Consider the following 20,968-nt stretch of genomic DNA (forward strand, 5'->3'; position numbering starts at 1 on the left):
TTTAATCTCACACCTTCACTTATTACTTGCGCTGCCTTCTCTGAACTATGGTTTTGTCACTGTCTTTCTGAACGAGTGCTTAATTTACGGGCGACGGCAAGGGGTTTATACCTTCCTTGTTTTTCACTCAGCTCTGCGCATGTAATCCCACAGTGTATCACTCTTCACTGATGGCAAACTCCTCCATTACGTAAGGACAGGCAGAAACCTGCCCTTCCCTGCCTGCCCCGTTTCCTTTTCTGTATGCCTGCTTTCTAGGTCTCCCATTACAACTTTTGGATTTGGTCTAGTTCTGTTGCTCCAGGTGTAACTGCTGCAGCCTCAATAAAAGTCAATTAGTCTCTCTGCTAAATCCTTGCCATTATTTCAGTGTCCTCGTTAGTGTTCTTAGTCTCATCCTGCCCGTGAGTATTTTACATACAGAGCAATGTAAGATTTACTTCCCTGCTTCCAGCCCCTTGAATTACTGAATGCAGTACTCTGCTGCTGGCTGTATGAGAAGAGAATGGGCCAGCAACAAATCCCAATAAAGGGCAGGCAACAGTATTTGTAAATATTTGATCCCAGAAAACGCCTCCCACTGCTATGCGCTAACAGGATATTCATGCCATTGGCAAATTAACCCAGGGCACAATTTTAGAAAAAGGAAAGCTGCTCCGTACAACCCCTTGGTGACTGTGGCGAAAAGGCTCAACAAAAGCAAATACCCTGTGCATCTTCCCCTGACAACAGCCTCGGAGCGACTCAGAGGGAGCTGTGTGGGGCACCGCAGCCTGGCAAGATGGCAGGGAGGGCCGTGCTGGCAGCACGAACCCCACCACAGGCCCTGGGCACCACTAGGCCCAGGTGCGTGGGACTCGGGGGGCGCTGAGGCAGGAGGACGGATCCCCGGCCGCAGGGATGGCGTCTGGTCCCGGCTCCGCTCCCCAAAGAGCGCCGTGCCGGGGACACCCACCCCCGCCGCCATGACAGGCTGCGCGGCGGCACCAGGCCGCGCTCCCCCTGGCCAGCAGGAGTGGCGGGGCCCCGCCACCAGCATTGACAGCCGCCTCGTCCAATCAGAGCAGCGCCTCCTCGCGCTTTCTCCCGGGGCCCGCTCCTCCCGCGGCTTCTCTCCCAGCGCCGTGTCGATTGGCCGGCGTCGCCTCCCGGAAGCGAGGGCCCTCACTTCCGGCTGTTGCTAGGCGACGTGGCCCTCAGTAGCTTCCGGGTGGCGGGGTCGATTTCCGGGAGCGCGGCGGTGTTACCGGGGTAGGGGGCGGGGGTGGTGGCACCACTATGAGCACTATGTTCGCCGATACCCTCCTCATCGTCTTCATCTCCGTGTGTACTGCGCTGCTGGCCGAGGGTGAGTGCTGGGCCGCCGCGGGGCGGGTTGCGGGCCGGTGGGGCCTGTTCTGTCCTGTCCTGTCCTGGCTGGGCCGTGGCGGAGCAGGGAGGCCCTGGGCCCGGTGGTACCGTCCGCGAGAGGCATGGGGAGGGCCCGGAGCGGCTCGGGCATGGCCGGGAGGGGGCTGGCAGGAGGCTGCTCCTCGCCTGTGCTGCGTCGCGCCTGAGGGCTGGGAGGGAGCGGGTTAAAGGGCGGGATTGGGGTCACTGGGGAGGGTGGGCGGAACGGAAAGGAGAGCGTGTGTCGGAGGGAAGGTGGGACAGTGAGGGTGTGAAACAAGGTTCAGTTACTCAGGGCCACCTGAGGCCTGGTGCTTGGAGACCGGTATAGGCAGGGTGTAAGCACCCCGGAGGACAGCAGTGACTAACTCTTAAACAAAATTGACCTCTGATGCGAAGTGGTGGGAATTGGGCTTGTTTGGTCTAGAAGGAGGAAGGCTATGGGAGGATGGACTAACAGTTTTCAGTGTGCCTGAAAGAGGACACTGGTGGTTTTCTGTAGCTATTGTGGGAAGGATGTGTAGAAATTGCCTGCACTTGCAATGATGGTGACTTTGGTTGCTTGAAAAGGCTTTTTAAGTGGTAGGGTGTTGAAATAGGTGCAGCTTTTTAAAGACAGGTTAGATAGATACCTTTTGGGGTAGTCAAAGTCAGAGACTGCTTCCTCTTCCTGGCACTGAGCTGTATCCCAAAATCTACTTCATACCAGAGCTGCAAGACACCGTCTTTGGGCATTCAAGAGCAGGGAGAGTCCCAGGTGGAATATGATACTTCCTTTTTAGGAGTCCTACTGCATTGTATTTGGGGTTAGATGGTATACACACCCGTTGACTTGCATAGCACAAAACTGTTGAGCTCAGAAGCATCTACAGCTTCCCTTCTCTGCAGCTGGTGATCCCTGGGTCTCAGTAGCACAGTCCTGTTGTCAAACCAAAGCCAAAAAAAAAAAAAGGGGGCCAAAAGCTTTGTGTAGGAGCTCCGATCAAACTGTTCACAAACCACTGGTTCTGCACTTGTGGCACAACTCATTTTGATCATGTTTGAGTACAAGGAGTTAGACTGGAGGATCTCTTGAGATCTCTTCCAGCCTAATATCTCTATTTGACTTTTCAAAATGTGCTACTACTAAAGGGCAGGTCCTGGTAGGAGCGGGAATTATTCCTTGGGCCTTAATTAGGTGCTGTGAAAATTCAGAACGCAAAGATGTCTATCGCCTTAATCAACTCCTGGTTTTAAGGTGAGCAACAGCTGGTAAATATGAGCATGAAGGAACTGAATGAGTCCCACAAAACAGCAGTGCTCAGTAAGATAGCCGGTAGCTTCTAAAGACACTTATTTTATAGGCACCATTGCTACGTGGAACTTGAGAAGGGGATTTGAAGGAAAGTGATGATATAGCTTTCTGGTAATTTGTGGTACCTTTGCCATATTATAACGTGGTTTTGTAGACATGACGTATATTTTGCATATGTATTTGCTAACTTGTATCCCTATTATTGCAAGAGGTCTTTTCTTATCTAGTTACTTGCTGAGTGTTTGTTTCAGGTATAACTTGGGTGCTGGTATACCGAACAGACAAATACAAGAGATTAAAGGCTGAAGTGGAAAAACAGAGCAAGAAATGTAAGTACTCTTCAGACATTAGAGAACATGTCTAGTTGCTCTTGTTATATTGTGCTTTAGCAGATGTCAAACTGAATAGAGTCTGTGCCTTGAGAAATTTCTGCTGCCTTTTCTGCTGAGGGAGAGAACTTTCTTCAGCCTGGATTTCATAAGAGCCTAATCTTTCAAGTTACACAAATCCATACTGAGGGGACTTATTTCTGTCCTTAATTCTTGTCTTTTGCTGGAGGGAAGGTTAGTACAAAGACCTGTTGCGTTGTCTGAGTTGCCCCTCCTCTTAATGGAGGACAGGAGGGAGTAAGAGATCAGTACTGGCATCTTTTTTTCTGAACATGAGTAGCCAGCGTCTGTATACGTAGATTCCTTTAGATGCCTGAAATAAGTTCAAAGATACAGTTTCTGCTTTTCAAGGGCAGTGGAGTATTTGAGATCCATAGTAAGAAAGAACTAGGGTTGAATAACGAATACCATGAAAGGAAAGCATAATACGTAAAGAGTAAAAGTGATGATTAATGGTGGGGGATGAGTAAAGACAAAGTCATGATAGAAAGGTCTGAGCTATCAGCTGGTATAAAAACCAATTAAACTAGTGTAAACTGGAAGCAAATAGAATTGATGAGAAAAAAAAGTCCCAGGTTGCTTCCATAGAGATGCGCTCTGAGAGGCCTGGGAGGGGTTGAACAAAGGATGAGGGAGGAAGGGAAAAGGGAGTAGAGAGCGAGCAGTCAGAAGACAGCATTGGATATTAAGAGGAATGGTGAACGGCAGGGTCTGACCATGGATTGTTTCAATGGACCTGTCTGTATCAGAAGCCAAGGAGCAGAGGAGAAATTCAGCTGTCTTTTCAAACTCTACTGTATGCACCCTACACAAGTTGCAGCAGTAGGAGACAGCACACAACAACTGGGGCCAAACCTGACCTGGTTTTTACTTTAAAAAATATTTCACCATTATGTCAGCCCTCTTAGTGTGTGAGAGAACAGTATTATCAAAGCATGCTCTTTCCAGTCTAGCGTATTCCAGCCTTCCCCTGGGCAAAATAAACTGAAGAGTTGAAGTATAGTCATGCTTGTGTCACAGCTCCTAAATTAAGGGCTTTTGTCATCACAGCAGTGTCAGATGAGGATTGCATCTCTGCCTGCCTTGCTTTAATCCCACTTGGCTGACAAAAATGTGTAGGGTAGAATTAGTCCCAGAAGAGCAAGTTAGAGAAGTAGTTGAAACCCAGCTGAAAACTTAGAGTTAATGTCCTAGTGTGTTTGTGCTGTGGAGCTCTGAAAGCAGTTAGCAGGGTTTAATCTCTAGGACTTAATGATTGCTGTAGGAGTTTGATACTGTTTGTTTTTATAGCTCTCCTGATATCTAGGCTATAATCTGTGAAGGCAAAAATGTGAGGCTCATGCATCTCAATTACTTTCTAACCTCCTTGTTTGATTACCCACAAAACAAAGTAAAACAAACTAAGGAATCACTAAAAACTCAGCTTTGATTTTTGGTATTGGCTTTTTTTTCCCCTTCCTGTGCTAAGGACAGCTGGCTGACCTGATGGCTTACAGACAACTTGCAAAGTAGACCACATGAGCCACACCTTTCAACTGTTATCTAACACATCTGAAACAGGAAAAAACACATTTGAGATCTTTAAGCTCTCCCATGAGAGTCCTAGCAATCCTTAGGATTTGCAAAAACAAATGGGCCAGGTAGTGTGCTTGAACAGACATTGTTACTCACAGTCCTTAGTTTCATCTCTTCCTGTCCTCTCCTTTCTGTCGAGAGGCACAGCATTGTCTGAGACTGCTGCAGAGGTTATAGTAAGTGTTCTGGGGTAAATGTAGTGGTAAACTTGCAAGGCTGAAGACTATCTCTAGAATTGCTACTGTGTTGTGTCATGTATGTTCCCATGGACAGGCTTACGAAACTGCCTGACAGTTATTTGTTCTGCTAAAGCCATAAGGGAATTAGGGCTGTAGAGTTCCTCGGTGTTGGCGTAAGGCTCAATAGCACTGTCTAGAGTGAAGCTGGGGTCTGGAGGAGCCCTCTTGTTAGGGCTGGGAGCAATAGGTAGACCTGAAAAGAGTCAGTGTTCTTCAGTTGGGTTTAGAGTTGGGCGCCATGGGGTTATGTGGACTAGGGTTGGGATGGACTGATAGGGATCCTCCAGCCGGATATGGCATAAGGAAGGTTATGGAGAGAGCATTTTGTGAGCACTGGATGTGTTGTGTCATCTGGCACCTCTCTCCAGCATTCCCTCTGAGCAGACTTCCCTGTTTTTTCCCCTTGTGCTAGCCTGCCCATCAGAGATATGCTTGTTCTTTGGAAAAAAACAATTGTGTCTTACTGCATTATCACAAAAGACATGATGTTTAGGTATCTTGTCTGGGCTAGCGTGGTTTTCTTAGCAGTTTGAATGACTTGCGTATCACGGGCATTTCAGAAGGCAGCACTACAAATCCTTGTATGACTTGGAAGGCTGGTTGTCTTTATTTCACCTGTGCTTTGAAATCAAGGCTAGAAGATCTGTGTTGAGCTAGTGCTTCATATGGGAGAAGAGTCTTAATGCTCAGGTCTCTAAGCTGATTCTGTGAGCTAACAAGGAGCCAAGTTTATTCATTGGTAGTGCAGATATGGTACAGATACATAGAGTTTAGAGTAAAAAAGGGCTGCTCTCTGTTGTTAGACCATAGCCATGCTTTATAATCCTCAATTCTTGTAGTACTCTTCTTATAGGTCTTAAATCAAAACGTCTCTTCCTGGAAAAGCTGCTCTTGCTGTCAGCAGAAGAGCGTTTGCAGATGAGCAGCCCATGTACTGTGTTACAAGTTCACTATGTTGGCTTTATGTTAGCCTTTTTGGCTGCAGTGGTGGTAGTTTGCAGATGCTTGGTGAGGGTCTGATTTGGCATTTTAGTAACTTTGAGCTTAGGCTCCTACTTTAAAATATTGGAAATGCTTCAGTGCTAATTAATTGAAGAATGGAGAGGCTGTGGCCGACTGCTTGGACAGCAGTTCCCCTGAGAATGCCTGCCTGTAAAGAAGGGATGTATGGGAACACAGGCTTTCCTGTATTCTGCTTCCCACTGCAGATAATCGTGAGCAGAGCTTGCCACAAAGCTCTTTTCATTACACTTGCTGAATCAAAAGTACTGTCTAGTACTAATGACAAATCAGCAAGGGTCATTTGAGCCAAAATTGTCCCCAGACTGCTCAGTTAACAATGTAGTGGGCTCTTGACAGAGTTTAAAATTAACCCTTTAAAGATTCTGATATCTCATCCCAGGTTTTGTGGTATTTTTTTATTATTAAGTGTTTGGTGCAGTCAGCTTTGGTGGTTTAAAACTTGCTAATTCTGAATACGTTCTTAGTCATACCTGGCTTCCTTTTATGACTGTGTTCTCTAAGGGAATAAAATGTTTTGTTTGGTGTGTGAAGAAAGGGTGGTGGTATCCCTATGCAGAAATTATAGAATACCTTTCTTTTCACTTGGCAGTGGAAAAGAAGAAGGAAACGATAACTGAATCAGCAGGCCGACAGCAGAAAAAGAAAATAGGTAAGACTGGGAGAGGAGTGTGGTGCCCCAAGAATGGGGGAAAGCTGAGAAACTTAGGGAAGTGATTATCCTTTCCTTCCTTTCAAAACTATTTATTTAAAGTGGTACCAGAGCTGGTTCTTGGCCTGATGATTGGAATATGAACACTTTTGCCTTACTCCTCCAAGACTGGAGACATCTAGCCTCCTGATGGTTTTAGTCAAATGCAGAGAAGGGCAGCATCACTGAGAGGAGCAGCACTTCTTGCTGAACTGGTTGCCTTTGTCTCCGATTTGAGCCTTTATATCTGTGACTGTTACTAACTTCTATTGTCAAAGCTTTTTGCTGCAGTGCACTGTCAGCTTGCAATAGCTGTATGACTGTATGAATGTGATTTTTAGATCTTTCATTTTTTTTTTTCCTTATTTGAACACTTCAGAGCTGAAGGTGTTTGCATGTTAACTGTAACTGCACTTAGATTTATTTCAAGTTTGATAGATTAGTTTTGCTCAATTTTAAGTAGTGTTTTATTTTTCCATTCTTTTTCATTGTCAACAAGCTTAAGTCTTCCTGGGTAAAGGTAACTCTAAGTACTGAACTATGCAAGAACAACATGGTAGATGTTTAATGGACGTGAGCTTTAGAAAGTTCTGTTATCTGCAGGACTCTAAAATGTGCAGTAAAGCTTAGTTAAATTATTACAGAAATCGTGGCAGGAACGCTTCTGAGAGCTCCTGGGAGTTGGTTTCCTCATTCCTCTGTAACACCAGGTAGCTGGATTAGTCATTTGATCTGTACAAAGCTTGGGAATAATTATAAACATATCTTCAAACAGTTCTTCCTAGGTATAAAACCTGTTATCGTTAGACTCCTGAAGGGACAGGAGCCAAAATTTTTCCTCTTGTGCATTTTCAGTTCTTTATCTTGAATAATCCCTGCGTGGGATGAACACTACTTGGTGGAGAAGGCAACCTTTTAATGTTACATGCAGTTGTTACATATGGTCACTTTTGAATGTGTGGCAATGACTTTCTTGCAGAGCACCATCCAAGCTATGTTCCTAGCAGAGAATATTTTACTTGTGCTTGGACTAAACTAATAAACAGCAGAATCTGAGGAATTCAGATACTCCACCAATTTTTTTTAATACGTTGAAATAATCTTGTTTTGCAAATGAAAAACAAAGCACAAAGGGACTAAGAACAGAAATTAGGAAATGACCACTGATTTTGTTTGCTGTGATGCTTGCTGGCCAAGCCTAAGATACCAAGACTGATTTTTTTTTTTGCAAGTGCTGCATAACTTCAGTGTCTCATTTGTTTTCAAGTGAAGCTGAATTCTTAGTGTTTCTGAAAAATCAGGCCCTAAATGTCAAGCTGGACATCCAGAAAATGACTCACAGCTGTTAACTGCATTTGAAATCTCTGATCCCAGTAACTTACTGGATGTCGAATCATTCTGCAATATGTAGCATTGTTGTAACAGCAAACTTGCTTGTGCTGGAGTTCCTTTAAATTCTACCATTCTAGTTAAAAAAAAAAAAAGAGCTGAGGTTTTACAGATAAGTCATAGCTGTGTGTACAGACCTGCCTCAGTTGCCATCTGTTTGTGCACAGAACAAGGCAGGAGTTGTGTGTATGATATTGCTTGGTTACGTAAGGGATGAATCATGCATATGCACAAGAAGGTAGGGTGAAAGTTGTATAGGAAGGCTTAATTTGGTGTTTCCTACTTATCACACTTTTTATTTTCAAGTGTAAAGTGAACCAACTTCAGTCACATTGTAGCTAAATCGCCTTTCACACTGCTGGAACAGGACACCTTTAACATCATGGTGCAGCCTTCTGTCATTTCAGCTTAAGGAGTGCGTTTGTTAGCTTAAACTTTGCTACTGCTTTCTGCATGCATGTGCCCCTAGAAGAGAAGACAGGGATGTTCCCAGGAGTCCACATGAGTGCTGGATAGACAGCAAAACAAAAACAAACACACACACACCCCCGCCCCGATGCTGGCAAATAAGATTATTGCTGTGTCCTTATGGTTTGTGTTCCAATGAGCAGAATAAGAAGATTTTGGACTCCAGGGTGCTGCTTGTTGACCCAGACCTCTTTCTGTGCCTCTACCCAGCTGTATAGCAAAGTACTTAAAGGCTGCTTATGTATGACTTGGGCAGGAATAGACCACTTATGTAAGGTAGTAGGACACCTGGAGCCTGTTTGTTTTGAACTTGTAGAAATGGGTGAGAAACAGGTCAGGTATATTGGGGGACCAGGGGAGTATTCTTCATCCCTATGTAACCTTTGGCTCATCTAAATAGATGGTTAGTTATGTAGCAGAGGGAAAAAACAAGTATTTGTGCCAAATGTGATTCCTAAAGAGCTGGCCTGTGGTTGCTGAAATGTCCCAGAACAAAACTCTCCACCTGGGTCAGGAAGCAGGTGTCTCAAAAGTTCATGCCAGAGTGGATGGTTTGTAGTTAGAAACAGCTGAAAATAGCAATGAAGATTCTAAGAAATTGGACAGGGATGTTGCTATTGCTCTTCATAACGCTTACTGTGAGTCCCTGTATTTATCAGGGGCTTGAAAGATAACTGTTGAGCTTCTGTGCCATGGGCCTCTTTTACTGAAAATTCAGCAGGGATCCACTGGACAACTCATATGCTGGATAGCCCTTGACAGTCCTTCTGCATCCCCCCTCTCTTCACTCACACTGTTCTCTGGATATTTCTTCATCGTCCACACCCTTACTTCAGCTAGGTGTTGCTTCCAAGCCCTGGCTGCCCCTCTGGATCCTCAATCTGAGAGGAGCATAGTGGACAAGAGATGATGGGGACGTGGGATGAGAAAGGTGACAGGTGGTGGGTAGTACTCAAGGCCAGACCAGTCCTCTGATGAGGGGCATGGAAAATGCCCTCTCAGAAAACTGGGCATCTTTGAAGTTTGTGGCCTTGCAGAAAAGGACCTGGGGGTGTTGATTGACAGCCGGCTGAATATGAGCCAGCAGTGTGCCCAGGTGGCCAAGAAGGCCAACGGCATCCTGGCCTGTATCAGAAATAGTGTGGCCAGCAGCAGTAGGGAAGTGATCGTGCCCCTGTACTTGGCACTGGTGAGGCCGCACCTCGAATCCTGTGTTCAGTTTTGGGCCCCTCACTACAAGAAGGACATTGAGGTGCTGGAGCGTGTCCAGAGAAGGGCGACGAAGCTGGTGAGGGGTCTGGAGCACAAGTCTTGTGAGGAGCAGCTGAGGGAACTGGGGTTGTTCAGTCTGGAGAAGAGGAGGCTGAGGGGAGACCTATCGCTCTCTACAGCTACCTCAAAGAAGGTTGCAGAGAGGTGGGTGCTGGTCTCTTCTCCCAAGTGACTAGCGACAGGACAAGAGGAAATGGCCTCAAGTTGCACCAGGGGAGGTTTAGACTGGATATTAGGAAAAATTTCTTTACTGAGAGAGTGGTGAGGCATTGGAACAGGCTGCCCAGGGAGGTGGTGGAGTCACCTTCACTGGAGGTTTTCAAGGAACGTGTGGACATGGCATTGTGGGACATGGTTTAGTGGGCATGATGGTGTTGGGTTGATGGTTGGACTTGATCTTACAGGTCTTTTCCAACCTTGGTGATTCTGTGACTTAAGGACAGACTGAATTTCCAAAGTACTATTTTAAAGTATTCTCTGCAAAGCATAGTAATATACGCATTACTGAAATTCATGTAGAAAATATCTTTCCTCTTTGGACAATCTTCTAGGTGTGACAAGGGTCCAACATTCATTATTAAGACCAGCAGGATATTAGCCTTGCTGAAGCGCAGCTCCTGGCTCTGTGTACACTTTCAGAGTCCCTTCTGACACCTCCAAAATTAATTCCTTACTTCCATAATGTATTTATAATGGTGAGCCTGGTATGCAGCAAATTGAGACTGCTGTCTTTCGGAAGTGTGATATAGAGGCACTGTCTCTGTTTTCTGGCAACATTGTTCACGCTGCTGTGTTAGTTGGTTGAGTTAGCAAATTTGACATTCTGTGCATTTCTTTCAAAAGTGCTGAATGTGTGATTCTAGCCGCCTCCTCTTTTGTGCCTGCTTTGCTGCATGTTGCTGTGGTGGAGAAGCAGTTGGCTATGTACAGTTTACATAGAGAGCTGGAATTGGTTTTGGAAGTGTTTATTTGTTTGGAGAGCCAAGAAGGTTAAGTCTTCCTGGAAATGAAAACACTCCGGGTTTTAGGTTGGTGTAACTGATTATAACTGTTGCTGTTTTTCTCTTTCCAGAGAGACAAGAAGAGAAGCTGAAGAATAACAACAGAGACTTGTCAATGGTAAGAAAATTAAAGCCAGTTCCCGACTGCTGAAGATTTCAATCAGCTTTCCAACAGAAAGATTTTGTTCAATTGGCAGACATAGCAGCCTTTCCTCCTGAAAAGTCCTTCTGGATTATATCTAATAGCTACAGATTTTAGCATGAGCCACAGAGTTCTCCAGCAGTTAGTGCCTCATCTCATGCCCAACCTTAGCTATTTCCATCTTTATAAGTCTCCATGAGTTTTAAAAGTAGAATTAATTTGTCTGACTTCTTCTTGTAAGTTCTGTCTTCATAATGATCTCCTGCTGATTGGTTGTATAGGCTTAAGGAAAAAAAAAAAACAATCTCTGGAAGGTAATGGGACAATTCTTGAGCACTTTTTTACCCTGAAGCAGCTCTTCACATCAGTGGTCTACTCTGTGGCTGCCTTTGTACCCAGCTGTTGACCAAACTTCTCTTTGGGAGTTCTCCAGTCACTTTTACCATCCCTCTGGCCTTCTGGGTCATCTTTTTTCCTTCTAGATTCCCATGATGCTGTACAAAGCCTGTTCTTAAGGGTGTGAGCCCATAATTCCTCAGTGTAGGCCTGTTGTTTTGATTATCTCTGACCTTTCTGCTTGCAGGTTCGGATGAAATCCATGTTTGCCATTGGCTTCTGCTTTACTGCCTTGATGGGAATGTTTAACTCCATGTAAGTATCAACTTTCTGGATTTTTCTTATATTTCCCTGGTGAATATATTCTCCACCTTCCCTTTATAACCTGAAGTGTTACAGTGACACAGTCCATCCAAGAACCATAACTAATCTGTATAAAATAGATCAATATTTCATATGAAGATGTGGTGGTTTGGTCACCACACGCATGTTCTGCTCAAGAGGGAACACTGCATGTTGAATGCAATCAAATTGAACAAATTACATTCAATCTAGACACAGCTCTAACATCGTTTCTGCATGGAACATCTTGATTAGGGCAAGTTTGGTAGATGTCAGGCAAGCAGCTGCAGTCTTCAGCTTCTTTGGCTTTGCTATAATGGTGTGACCAAAGAATGCTCTCACAAGCAAAACTGGGTCAACTCCTTTGCCCTTAGAAATGAGCTGTAATTGCAGAGTTCATTGTTACCCTACTTAAGGTGATCAGAGTCAAGATACGAAGAGGTCTGGGCATGGGCTCTAATCTTCCTTTGCTTTAAAAATGACCTGGGATAAGTCTAGTTTTAAAAAAGCAAAGACAAAAAAAGCCCAAACTGGTTTGTATGGTTATAGACAGCTTTGTTTCAGACATGCAAAACTGAGAGACTCTGCTTGACTTTTAAAACTTGATTCAGTCTTGAAATGTGAACTTCCCATAGGCTGTTAAATCTGAAGATAACATGAATATGGTTAGCATAACCTTTGGGAGGCTGCTTAATATCTGGGCAATATACTTGTTCTGCAAACAGGATTTTACGTTCTTAGGCACCAAAACCTTTGGCCTCTGTACTGGCAGTCCCCAGGATACAGTCAATTGTTGTTTTACTGCAGATCTGTGGGTGTATAAATTGCAACCAAGGGGTAACATAATAAGAGAAGTGCCACTGTGTGGACTCTCCATTTATTCAGCTTTGTCAGACCTCAGCATCTAGTATTCTCTGGAAGGCTGTGAAACTGAGCAGAGGAACACAGCGCTAAGGGACTTGAAAATTTGGGTACAGTCTTGAGTCACTGATGTCTCATTTCACTGCAGCCCTGAGCAGGGATGGAGGTGCATCATGAGTCATGTGCCCAGCAACCTAGTGTCTGTGAAGAATTTATAGTGCTGCACGTGAGGGATTTATAGTGCTGCACCTGAGGTATTCAGGTGCTTGCCTAGCTATTTGGGTGCAATACAAAGACCATCACCACCTCTGCCCCTGAAGCAAACTGAAAAACTAACTAAAAAACCCCACCCTACTCTGCTCACTTTCCTAGAGTGGGAAGAGGCAGTTCAGGGTACACTACAACTGACAAGTGTTACAGGACTGTAAGTTCATTAAGAGCTTTAGGAAGGAATTGATTTTGGTTAAATCCTGTGTCGCTCCTCCTTCCACAGATACTAACCTAAAAAATGAGTTTATTGGTTTCTTCTCCTTTAAAACCACCAAGTTTACTTGTATTGTTCCTCTTTTGAGGATTCCTGCCCACAGAGACCATGCTACAAGCCACAGAGTTGACATGAAGCTTTTGGCTGTATCTTTCCTTTAACTGTCTCTTTCTTTAGAGGGAACCTGAACATGAACAGCAGGAGTATCCAGAGAGCTGACTGATTGTTCAGATTGAAATAGCTTTCATGCTAATAGCTGAGGCTATTGAATTTAAAATCTTTAGATTTGGCTGTCTTGCCTTTGGGGCTAGATAGTTAAATTTTTGTTCCTGTCTCAGTACAAGGTAGCTAGTGCATTTGTATCTGACTGGCAGCTTTGGTGGGTTGTACTTGCACTGTTTGAAGCTGATAGAATGGTTTGATGGAGCTGATTCTCACTTACGTACTGTGATTCTCTTGATAACAGCATAAAGAGCAGCTGCTTGTCCCAGGAGGAGAGTACTTCAGTTATGAACTCAGGTGGCTCTTAGGCTCCCTCTGGGAAGTTGCTGCTAGGTCATCCGTGGAGGTGCTGTGGGTGTGGTATGAAAAGGAAGAAAAGGGTGGCTGACACCTGCAATGGCTGTAGCCTCATCTGCTTGCCTTTCCCGTTCTTGAACGAGTTCATTGCTCTGGGGACAAAAGGAGCAGGAATTGCATGGAAGTAGCATGATGTGCCGCCCTTTGGACGGACGCTGCTGCTCTGTGGCTGAGCACCTCACCTTTGCCCAGTGCCAGCTTAGTCAAAATGGAAATTACTGTGATGACTGGCTCTCTTTCTTAGAGTCAGTAGTAATGGGGCAGCAGGGTGGACCATGCTGGAAGGATATGTAAGTGTCAAGAAGGCGGGCTTAAACCCAAAAAGCAAGATGCTGTGCTGAAGATGAGCAGCTGAATGACCGTTGTGGCTTAAAAAGTATGCTAGGGCAGTAGCAGTAGCAGTGGCTGCCTCCAAGCAGATGGGATTTCTTCTGGGAGAGGAGTTATCTTCTGTGTGTCTCAATTTTCTCTTGCCAGAAACTTTTCAATGCAATCAATTCTCTGTCTTACTCCAGGAGTTGTGCATTTCAGTACCCCTTCATGATAACTGTGAAAACCTGCTGAAATTAAAAGCAGGTACCTCGGGTGCTACTGCTGAAGTACTTGTCACTGTCACAGCAGGAATAACGCAGAATTTTAAGCCACTGGGGGATGTTACAGGGAGATAAACATCCGTTCCTAGCTCTTTTGCCAAACTGCCTGTGAGATGTAAACAAAATTGGTGTGTGTTTGAGCAGTAGCTGTGTGAACGCATCTCCACAGGAAAGAATGCTCATTTAGGATCTCTTGAAACAAGAAACACCTGTTAGAAAATCAGCACATGCAGAGAAAATAACATCCAAATATGCACATGCTGATGAGGCATCATACACACTTCAAAAGATTGGGTCGACTGTCTGGGTTGGGAGAAATCTTTGCGAACTGGCCAGAATTCACACTCTGCCTGATGCCCTGGAATGTGGACCTGGAGGCGTTCCAGGCGCAGGACAGGCTGCTTGGAATATGCAGTATCATCCTGTCTCTGCACTGCCTTCGTCTTCAGAGCTAATGCAGAGAAGACTGTTGGTATTAAAAAGCATTCTGTTGATGGCTGCCTTATGCATCCTTCTTGTGCTCTAGGAAAGGAAAAGGTGTCTTTGGTTTGCGCTCTGCTTAAAAAAGACTCTTTTGCTAAAAGCAAGGAGTTCGTCTTCTTGCATTAACTGCAATACAGCAGGGTGACAGTCATCCATCTTTTATTCAAGTGCTGACTGTGTTCTGGGAAGTTATCTGCTAAATTTGACTTTTAAATAAAATGCACCAGTAAACTGCAAAACACTGACCAAGATTTTTATGAACCAACAGCTTGTCCAGCTGATCACTTAAATCACTATGAAACACTGGCTTTGACTATGGCAAAACTGGTATTGAGGGAAGCCTGCTTACCCTGGGGATGATTGGGTGTGGAGGGCTTTGTGAGAGAGGTGTATTTAGCGTCCTTGGTGTAGTGTACGTAGAGGTGGGCTGGAGGAGGCAGCATGGCTTTTTAGCCTTCCGTGTGGTCTTATCTGCTCTGGTGGCCTGTTGAAGATGCTCACTTGTTCTTTCTATAGCCAAAGATTCTTTTACTGTCCCTAGTTGTGATGCAGTGCTCTCTTTTCCAGATTTGATGGCCGAGTGGTGGCAAAGCTTCCTTTTATCCCCCTCTCATACATCCAAGGTCTCTCCCACCGCAACCTTCTAGGTGAGGATTACACTGACTGCTCCTTCATCTTCCTCTACATTCTCTGCACAATGTCAATCAGACAGGTGAGTACATTGCTGTGTCTTTTATATGCCTGGAGCAGGGAAAGCACATCTCCATCCATAAAGAGGAGTCTATTACTGCTGTCTAGTTTTGCATGTATAATCTTTTTGTGGTTTCTCTGTTTGCCTTCATTCCTGTGCTTCTTATTCAAAGCAATTCTAGGTTGGGATCATAAAAACAGCTGCTATCCTGGACCAGTGTGGAAGACTTGACTGGAGATTTGCACCAGGGTGCTAGGACAGAGTTGGCAGAAATGGGTTCCTTCCTCGTGTGTGTGTCTGATAACTTTGTGGATTGCCATACCAAGAGATTGTCTCCATCAGAAGCCAATCTAAGTACTGCTTCTTAGTCATTATGACTTTTACAGTAATATGAGAAAAGAGAAGTATAGCATCTTCAGGGGAAACTTTCTTGGTGGTTTGAGGTTCTATAAAGGTTCAATCAGTCCATAAATTTGCTAGAAAAGTGAGGAGAGAGTTAAACCTGTTCTTTTGGGTTTGTCCTTCCTGTTTTTGCTGGCTCCTTGATTTTTTTCAGAGTCTTAAGAACTTTACCTTTGGTGTCAAGTCTCTCCCAGTGTTAGGGATGTGACACAGAAAGGGGGTCTGCTATGATAAGCCAAGAGTAGGCTACACATTGCTCCCCAGCAAAGCTGGTTAGTCCCATCTTTTGAAAAGAGAAGCATCAGTGAGGATGAGGGAAGTGTCTGTTTAGGAAGTTTCACTAGCAGCTTAAGTGGCAGAATGGCTGGTAAGGACAAGTGGGCCTTCTCAGTGCAACCAGCAGTCTAGTTTGCCAAATTTCCCCGGAGGGTGCTAGGGATAAGTTAATAGGCTCTGGGGGTTGGATGAATGCTGGTGCAACTACCTGCAAATTACCTGTTCTGTAGTTATAATTCCTTTTTCTTTGATCCACTTCCTGAATTCTTGCTGCTTTTTCTCCTTGACCAACTCATTGCTTTTCCTCAAGGGGTGCCAAGGGACTTAGACTTAAAGCAGATCAGCAAAGGGAAGTGGCGTGTTTTGCCAGCTGCTGTCAGAAGTTTGGATGAGCTTGATGGAGCAGCTTAATAAAAGAAAGTTCCTTTAGTCACAAAGTGCACGGTAGTGAATCAAATTCTCCATAACCTTCTGTATCAGCTGCTTGTGTTGAAATGGATCTGTGTCTGGTCCTATGGAAAAGCAGATACTGAATGGTAGAATAATTTGTGTTGAAAGGGTCACCTGGAGGTCATATGGCCCACCCCTGACTCCAAGCAGGGCCACCTTCAGAGTACCAAAGGCCAGGGGCTTCCTCATTCTGTTTGCTGCAAGACAAATCTTGTTTCACTTCCCAGTAACTAGAACGGTGTTTTCTGCTCTGAGCAAAATGAGACCTTTTTAGTTCTTAGGATCATCTCCCTGAATTCCTGAGATGCTGTGGTCTGATGCTGTTCCTTCAGGCAATCTTGTCTGGTGCTGCTCTGTTAACTCACCTGTTACATGGAAAGTCCTTTCTTTCCGATGTTGCAGATTATTATATGAAACTAGCACCGTCAGCAAGATTTTTCTGCACCCATTGGGTTGATCGGGGAACTCCCTTTCTGAAAAATTCCCCTTGGATTTTTTTTGTGTCCATAAATACAATTCCTGTGGTTAGTTCTAGTCCTGGGCATTTCCTGATGTTTCCTATTGTGAAATCAGTAGATGGCATGAACTGAGTGGTGGTCTGGTTCTGGGCAGAAATGCTGAGCTGTTTGCAGTGGGTTGGGCTTTCAAGAGAAATTCTGGAAAATTGCCCTTGTGCTTGAGAGTTCATGGTGAGGACCCTGTGGAGGACAGAAGTTACTTTATTGCTTTAGAGAAGGGTGGTTTTGCTCTGAAGTGTTAGATTGCAGTCTTCATAGTGCTGCCTTAATCAACGTGATCGTGGCTAACTATACCTGCAGTTCTCCAGCTGTTAGGCAGCTCAGTTTCTTCCTCCTAGCTATATGGAGGAAAGGGCAGAGACCAGCCACATTAGCTTGTGCAAAAGCTAGGAACTGAAGGTGTGATTGCTGGCATTCTACTCTTGGCTTTATTACTATTTGAAAGAACTGATAACGGCATTGGGAAGAGGACTTTGAAGGGCTGTGAGAGGCCAGGGGAGAGGGGAAGAAAGTAACTCCGGGCTTAAAATGGTGCCAAAGACTTGCTTTCGGTGCTTTCATTGACCTTGAAGGTGAAAGCTTTGTGACCCTTTGTGTTTCACTGTGTGCAAAAGGGGAAATCTCACCAGGTCAGCTTCAAAACAGCTGTTAGCCCAAGGGAGGAGAACTGATGTGGGAGTTAGTGTCTGGCTTGGTGCTGCTGACACAGGAGGAGAAGGAGTGGAGGTGTACCAAAAGTCAGGGAACAGGTTGCGAACGAACTAAGGAGACCATATATCCCTCAGCCTTCCGTTAAATTCTGGAGCTGCCTGTGAAGGGATCAAAGGCAGGGAAGAGAGACGTCCCTATGGAGCTCAGAAGTAGAGGAACTCGCGTGTGTGAAAAAATCGTGACCTGGAGGGAAATGCAAGGGAATACGTGAGGGTGGGGAGACTAACTGGACGGTGATTAAACTGACATTAGTGGGATGGGCAGTAGCAGCATCAGGCATTCTCTTCATGTGGTCCTCAGGCATGTGAGTGTGATAAACTCTTCAAACACAGCCTGGGAAGCTTGCTGCCTGTGACCTGGCCAGCATCTCCCAAAATAGTCAACTTGCAGTGAGTAACTTCCTTTGCGCTGTTCCTAGCTCTCCCTGGCACGTAAATCCTGTCCCTTAGTTCCTCCTGCCTTCCTGTTTGGAGAGAGGAGGGTTGCTGGGAGAGGCCTTCTTAGGGTCCTTGAGCTGTTGAGTTTCAGCTGGGAAAGTCTGCTGCTGGGCTGGGCGGGAGGCATAATGTCAGGGTTATATCCTCTGTCCCTGCTCCTGTTTCTGAGCTCCCAGCCTTCACCTGTGCTGTTTGTGAAGAGGAATCTGCTGCTGTTCCTCAGGCGTTTGCTGGTCTTCATTTCCTTTTCACACATGCCTGAACTGTAGATTAGGCTGCTTCTCTCTGAAATGTGTTCCCAGTGGGAAGGGGAGCCAGCAATGATCCCTACTGCCAGGAGTGCACTTTCCCACACAGCCTGAGCTTGGGTCAGGGAGCCACTCGCTGCCTTGTCTTTGAGACCCCTTCTGGGTTTGAAGGCAAAAGCAGAAGCAGCTTCTGTCCTTCCTGCAGTTATGTGAGGAGAGTTCATTCAGAAGAGCTCAGATGAGGAATTTGGATCCTTAAGTCTTACAGTCTTCCCTCCCTGCTCTTGAAGGTGATAGTCTTGTTTGTATTGGAAGTAGACTCTGCAGGCTTCCTCGTGCAACATGGTGCACAGCAGACAGGACAGGTTTCTGCTGGTCCTTGCCCCAGCCCTGGTGTTTCCAGCTGTGTAGACTTCAGATTGCTGTCCAGCAAAACTTGCTTTGCAGCTAGTGCAGGAGGCTAGCTGCCTTCCACAGCAAGGAGGGGACTCCGATGGAAGGGTAATGCTGGAGGGTGACTGTAGTTTTGAATTCACATACAGACAAGCTGTCATATCTCTTCCTCTTGGAACTGTTCAAGCAGATGGAGTAAACTTTAGCACCGCAGTTCTCCTATCTTGATACTTAAAAGAACAGGGAGGAGGCAGTGCACACTTCCTTGCTTCCATGGATGCTCTGCTAGGACCTCTGCTCCACGGGTGAGCCAGTACAAAGGTGGTAGGAGGATCCTTGGTCCTGCCTGCTGCTGACTCCGCAGCACCCTCTGGTGTTGCTGCATCTGTCCCTCAACTGCTTTTGTTTTCTCCTTTTGGTCCATCTCTTGACTAAAGAAGGTCTGAGAAGAGGAACCACATGAAGAAGTCTCCCACAGTGAAATGCTCTCATATACTCAGTTTCTGAATATCAACCAGTGGCTGATTTATGCAGGCCATGGACTAAACCTAATGTAATTCTTTTTCAAGTGTTCCCCTCCTTTACTTTCATGCTTGTGTGTGGGCTGAACCTTCCTTTCCATAGTCCCCACCTGTAGTGATTCCTGATTTTTTTTTAATTTAGCTACTGTGGAATTATGAAGCTCTGTGTGCCTTTTTTTTTCAGTTTGTTTTCCTTCCATGATCAAAATGTCAAGAACTCTATGACCTTGCTATCTGACCTATCCTGACAGTTATTTTAGAGAAGACACTCAGGTTTGAAGAAAATCCTCCTTCCTCCTTTTGTTCTCTCAATAGCCAGGACTCAGCTGGTGACATGAGGGGGACACAGTTGTTTTCTCCTTTCCCTTGCATCAGATGTCCCTGTTCTGCCAGCACTGCATGAACAGCATCTTGAGCTGTAGTTATTTACAGTGAAGGATGAAACTGAAAGAACTGGTAGCTCTTTGTAGTTGCACTGTTGCAAAATTTAAAAGGAATTTTACAAAAATAAAGAAAAACATCAGACTTTTAAATACTCTGCTGTGAGTTTTTACCTAATGCCTGGCTCTGCTACTTAATTATCTCCTTGTTTGTTGTTTTCCACTGAAACACCCTGCTCAGATGCAGATGAGGTCATCTCAATAGTCAGGTTTTGGGTTTTGCTACATATGTCCTGTTATACTGCATGTCTCCACCAAACCATTGTTCTGTCTGCATCACTAGCATTCATGTTAATTCTGTGACTAAGCTCCTGACTTGAACTTGGCACACGGTCTGGTTGCCATGGCACACGCTCTGGTTGCCATGTTGCTGACCCGAATTCCATCTGCATTAGGAGGGAGCCTTCCCCACCAGCTTGCAGACCCTCAGGCTCTGATGGCTGCCATCAACAGGGTTTTCTGGAACTTGTGAAAACTGAGGGCTGCTTTGGTTCTGCCTGCGAGCAGATGTTAGCAACCTGCTCCTGTGTGTATGCGCTGCAGTCAAATTGCAAAAATAGCTATTGTAGGTTGATTTTAAACCAACCCATGCACAAAGACATTAACGAGGTACCTGCCAGCTGACTGTGTGTTGTGTAGCTGGAGGTGGAAAAGAACCCTCAACCAAAATGTGGATTTAATGATCAGAAGGCTTTTGCTGAGGTGGGGGAGAGTGGCCCAGCTCTAATGGTAGCTGTTGTGGATGGTCGTCTGGCTCTGTGCTAGGCTTTTTTGGTAGGGATAGAGGTCCGATATATAGTAGCCAGATTGGTATGGCTATGTGGGTGAGAACCTGAATCTGTTGAAACTAGTGGGAAGGTTGTACTTGTAAGCAGAGTGGGATTTCTTCCTCTTTCGGTGTCTCCTTCGTCATAGTCTGACACTATCCTGCTCCCCTGTTCTTGTTTTTGCAGAACATCCAGAAGATGCTCGGCCTTGCTCCTTCCCGGGCTGCCACCAAGCAAGCAGGGGGCTTCCTTGGCCCGCCACCTCAGGCAGGGAAGTTCTCCTAAAGCACAGTTACAGCCTTCACTGAAGGTGTGACCAGTGCACAAGACTGCCTTTGGGAGGTAACAAGATGGGATTCTGCACCAGGCTTCACATGCCCAAAACCAGCCTATGCAGTATTGGCCACAGTCTTGGAAACATCTTCCATATGGAGAATTCTACCAGCGGTTGTTTGCTCATCAAACCAAGAAAGTTCTCAGAAGATAACTTCATCTTTTGTTTCTGGTGTTTCTGAGAAATAAATGGCATGAGCATGTTGATTTTAGATGTCTCTTAATTGTGCTGTA

At 45.3% G+C, this 20,968-nt stretch overlaps 1 protein-coding gene across 1 annotated transcript; it reads left to right on the forward strand.

Moving 5' to 3' along the window:
- The first annotated feature begins 1,245 nt into the window (after nt 1–1,245).
- TMCO1 (transmembrane and coiled-coil domains 1) lies at nt 1,246–20,941 on the forward strand. Its single transcript, XM_059822067.1, has 7 exons — nt 1,246–1,348; nt 2,935–3,012; nt 6,499–6,558; nt 10,799–10,845; nt 11,453–11,520; nt 15,115–15,259; nt 20,588–20,941. Exons 1-7 carry the CDS (start codon nt 1,279–1,281, stop codon nt 20,684–20,686), a joined length of 567 nt encoding a protein of 188 aa, XP_059678050.1. The 5' UTR covers nt 1,246–1,278; the 3' UTR covers nt 20,687–20,941.
- The last annotated feature ends 27 nt before the right edge of the window (nt 20,942–20,968 follow it).

The sequence above is a fragment of the Gavia stellata genome, chromosome 10 (assembly GCF_030936135.1).
Source record: "Gavia stellata isolate bGavSte3 chromosome 10, bGavSte3.hap2, whole genome shotgun sequence".
Lineage (NCBI taxonomy): Eukaryota > Metazoa > Chordata > Aves > Gaviiformes > Gaviidae > Gavia > Gavia stellata.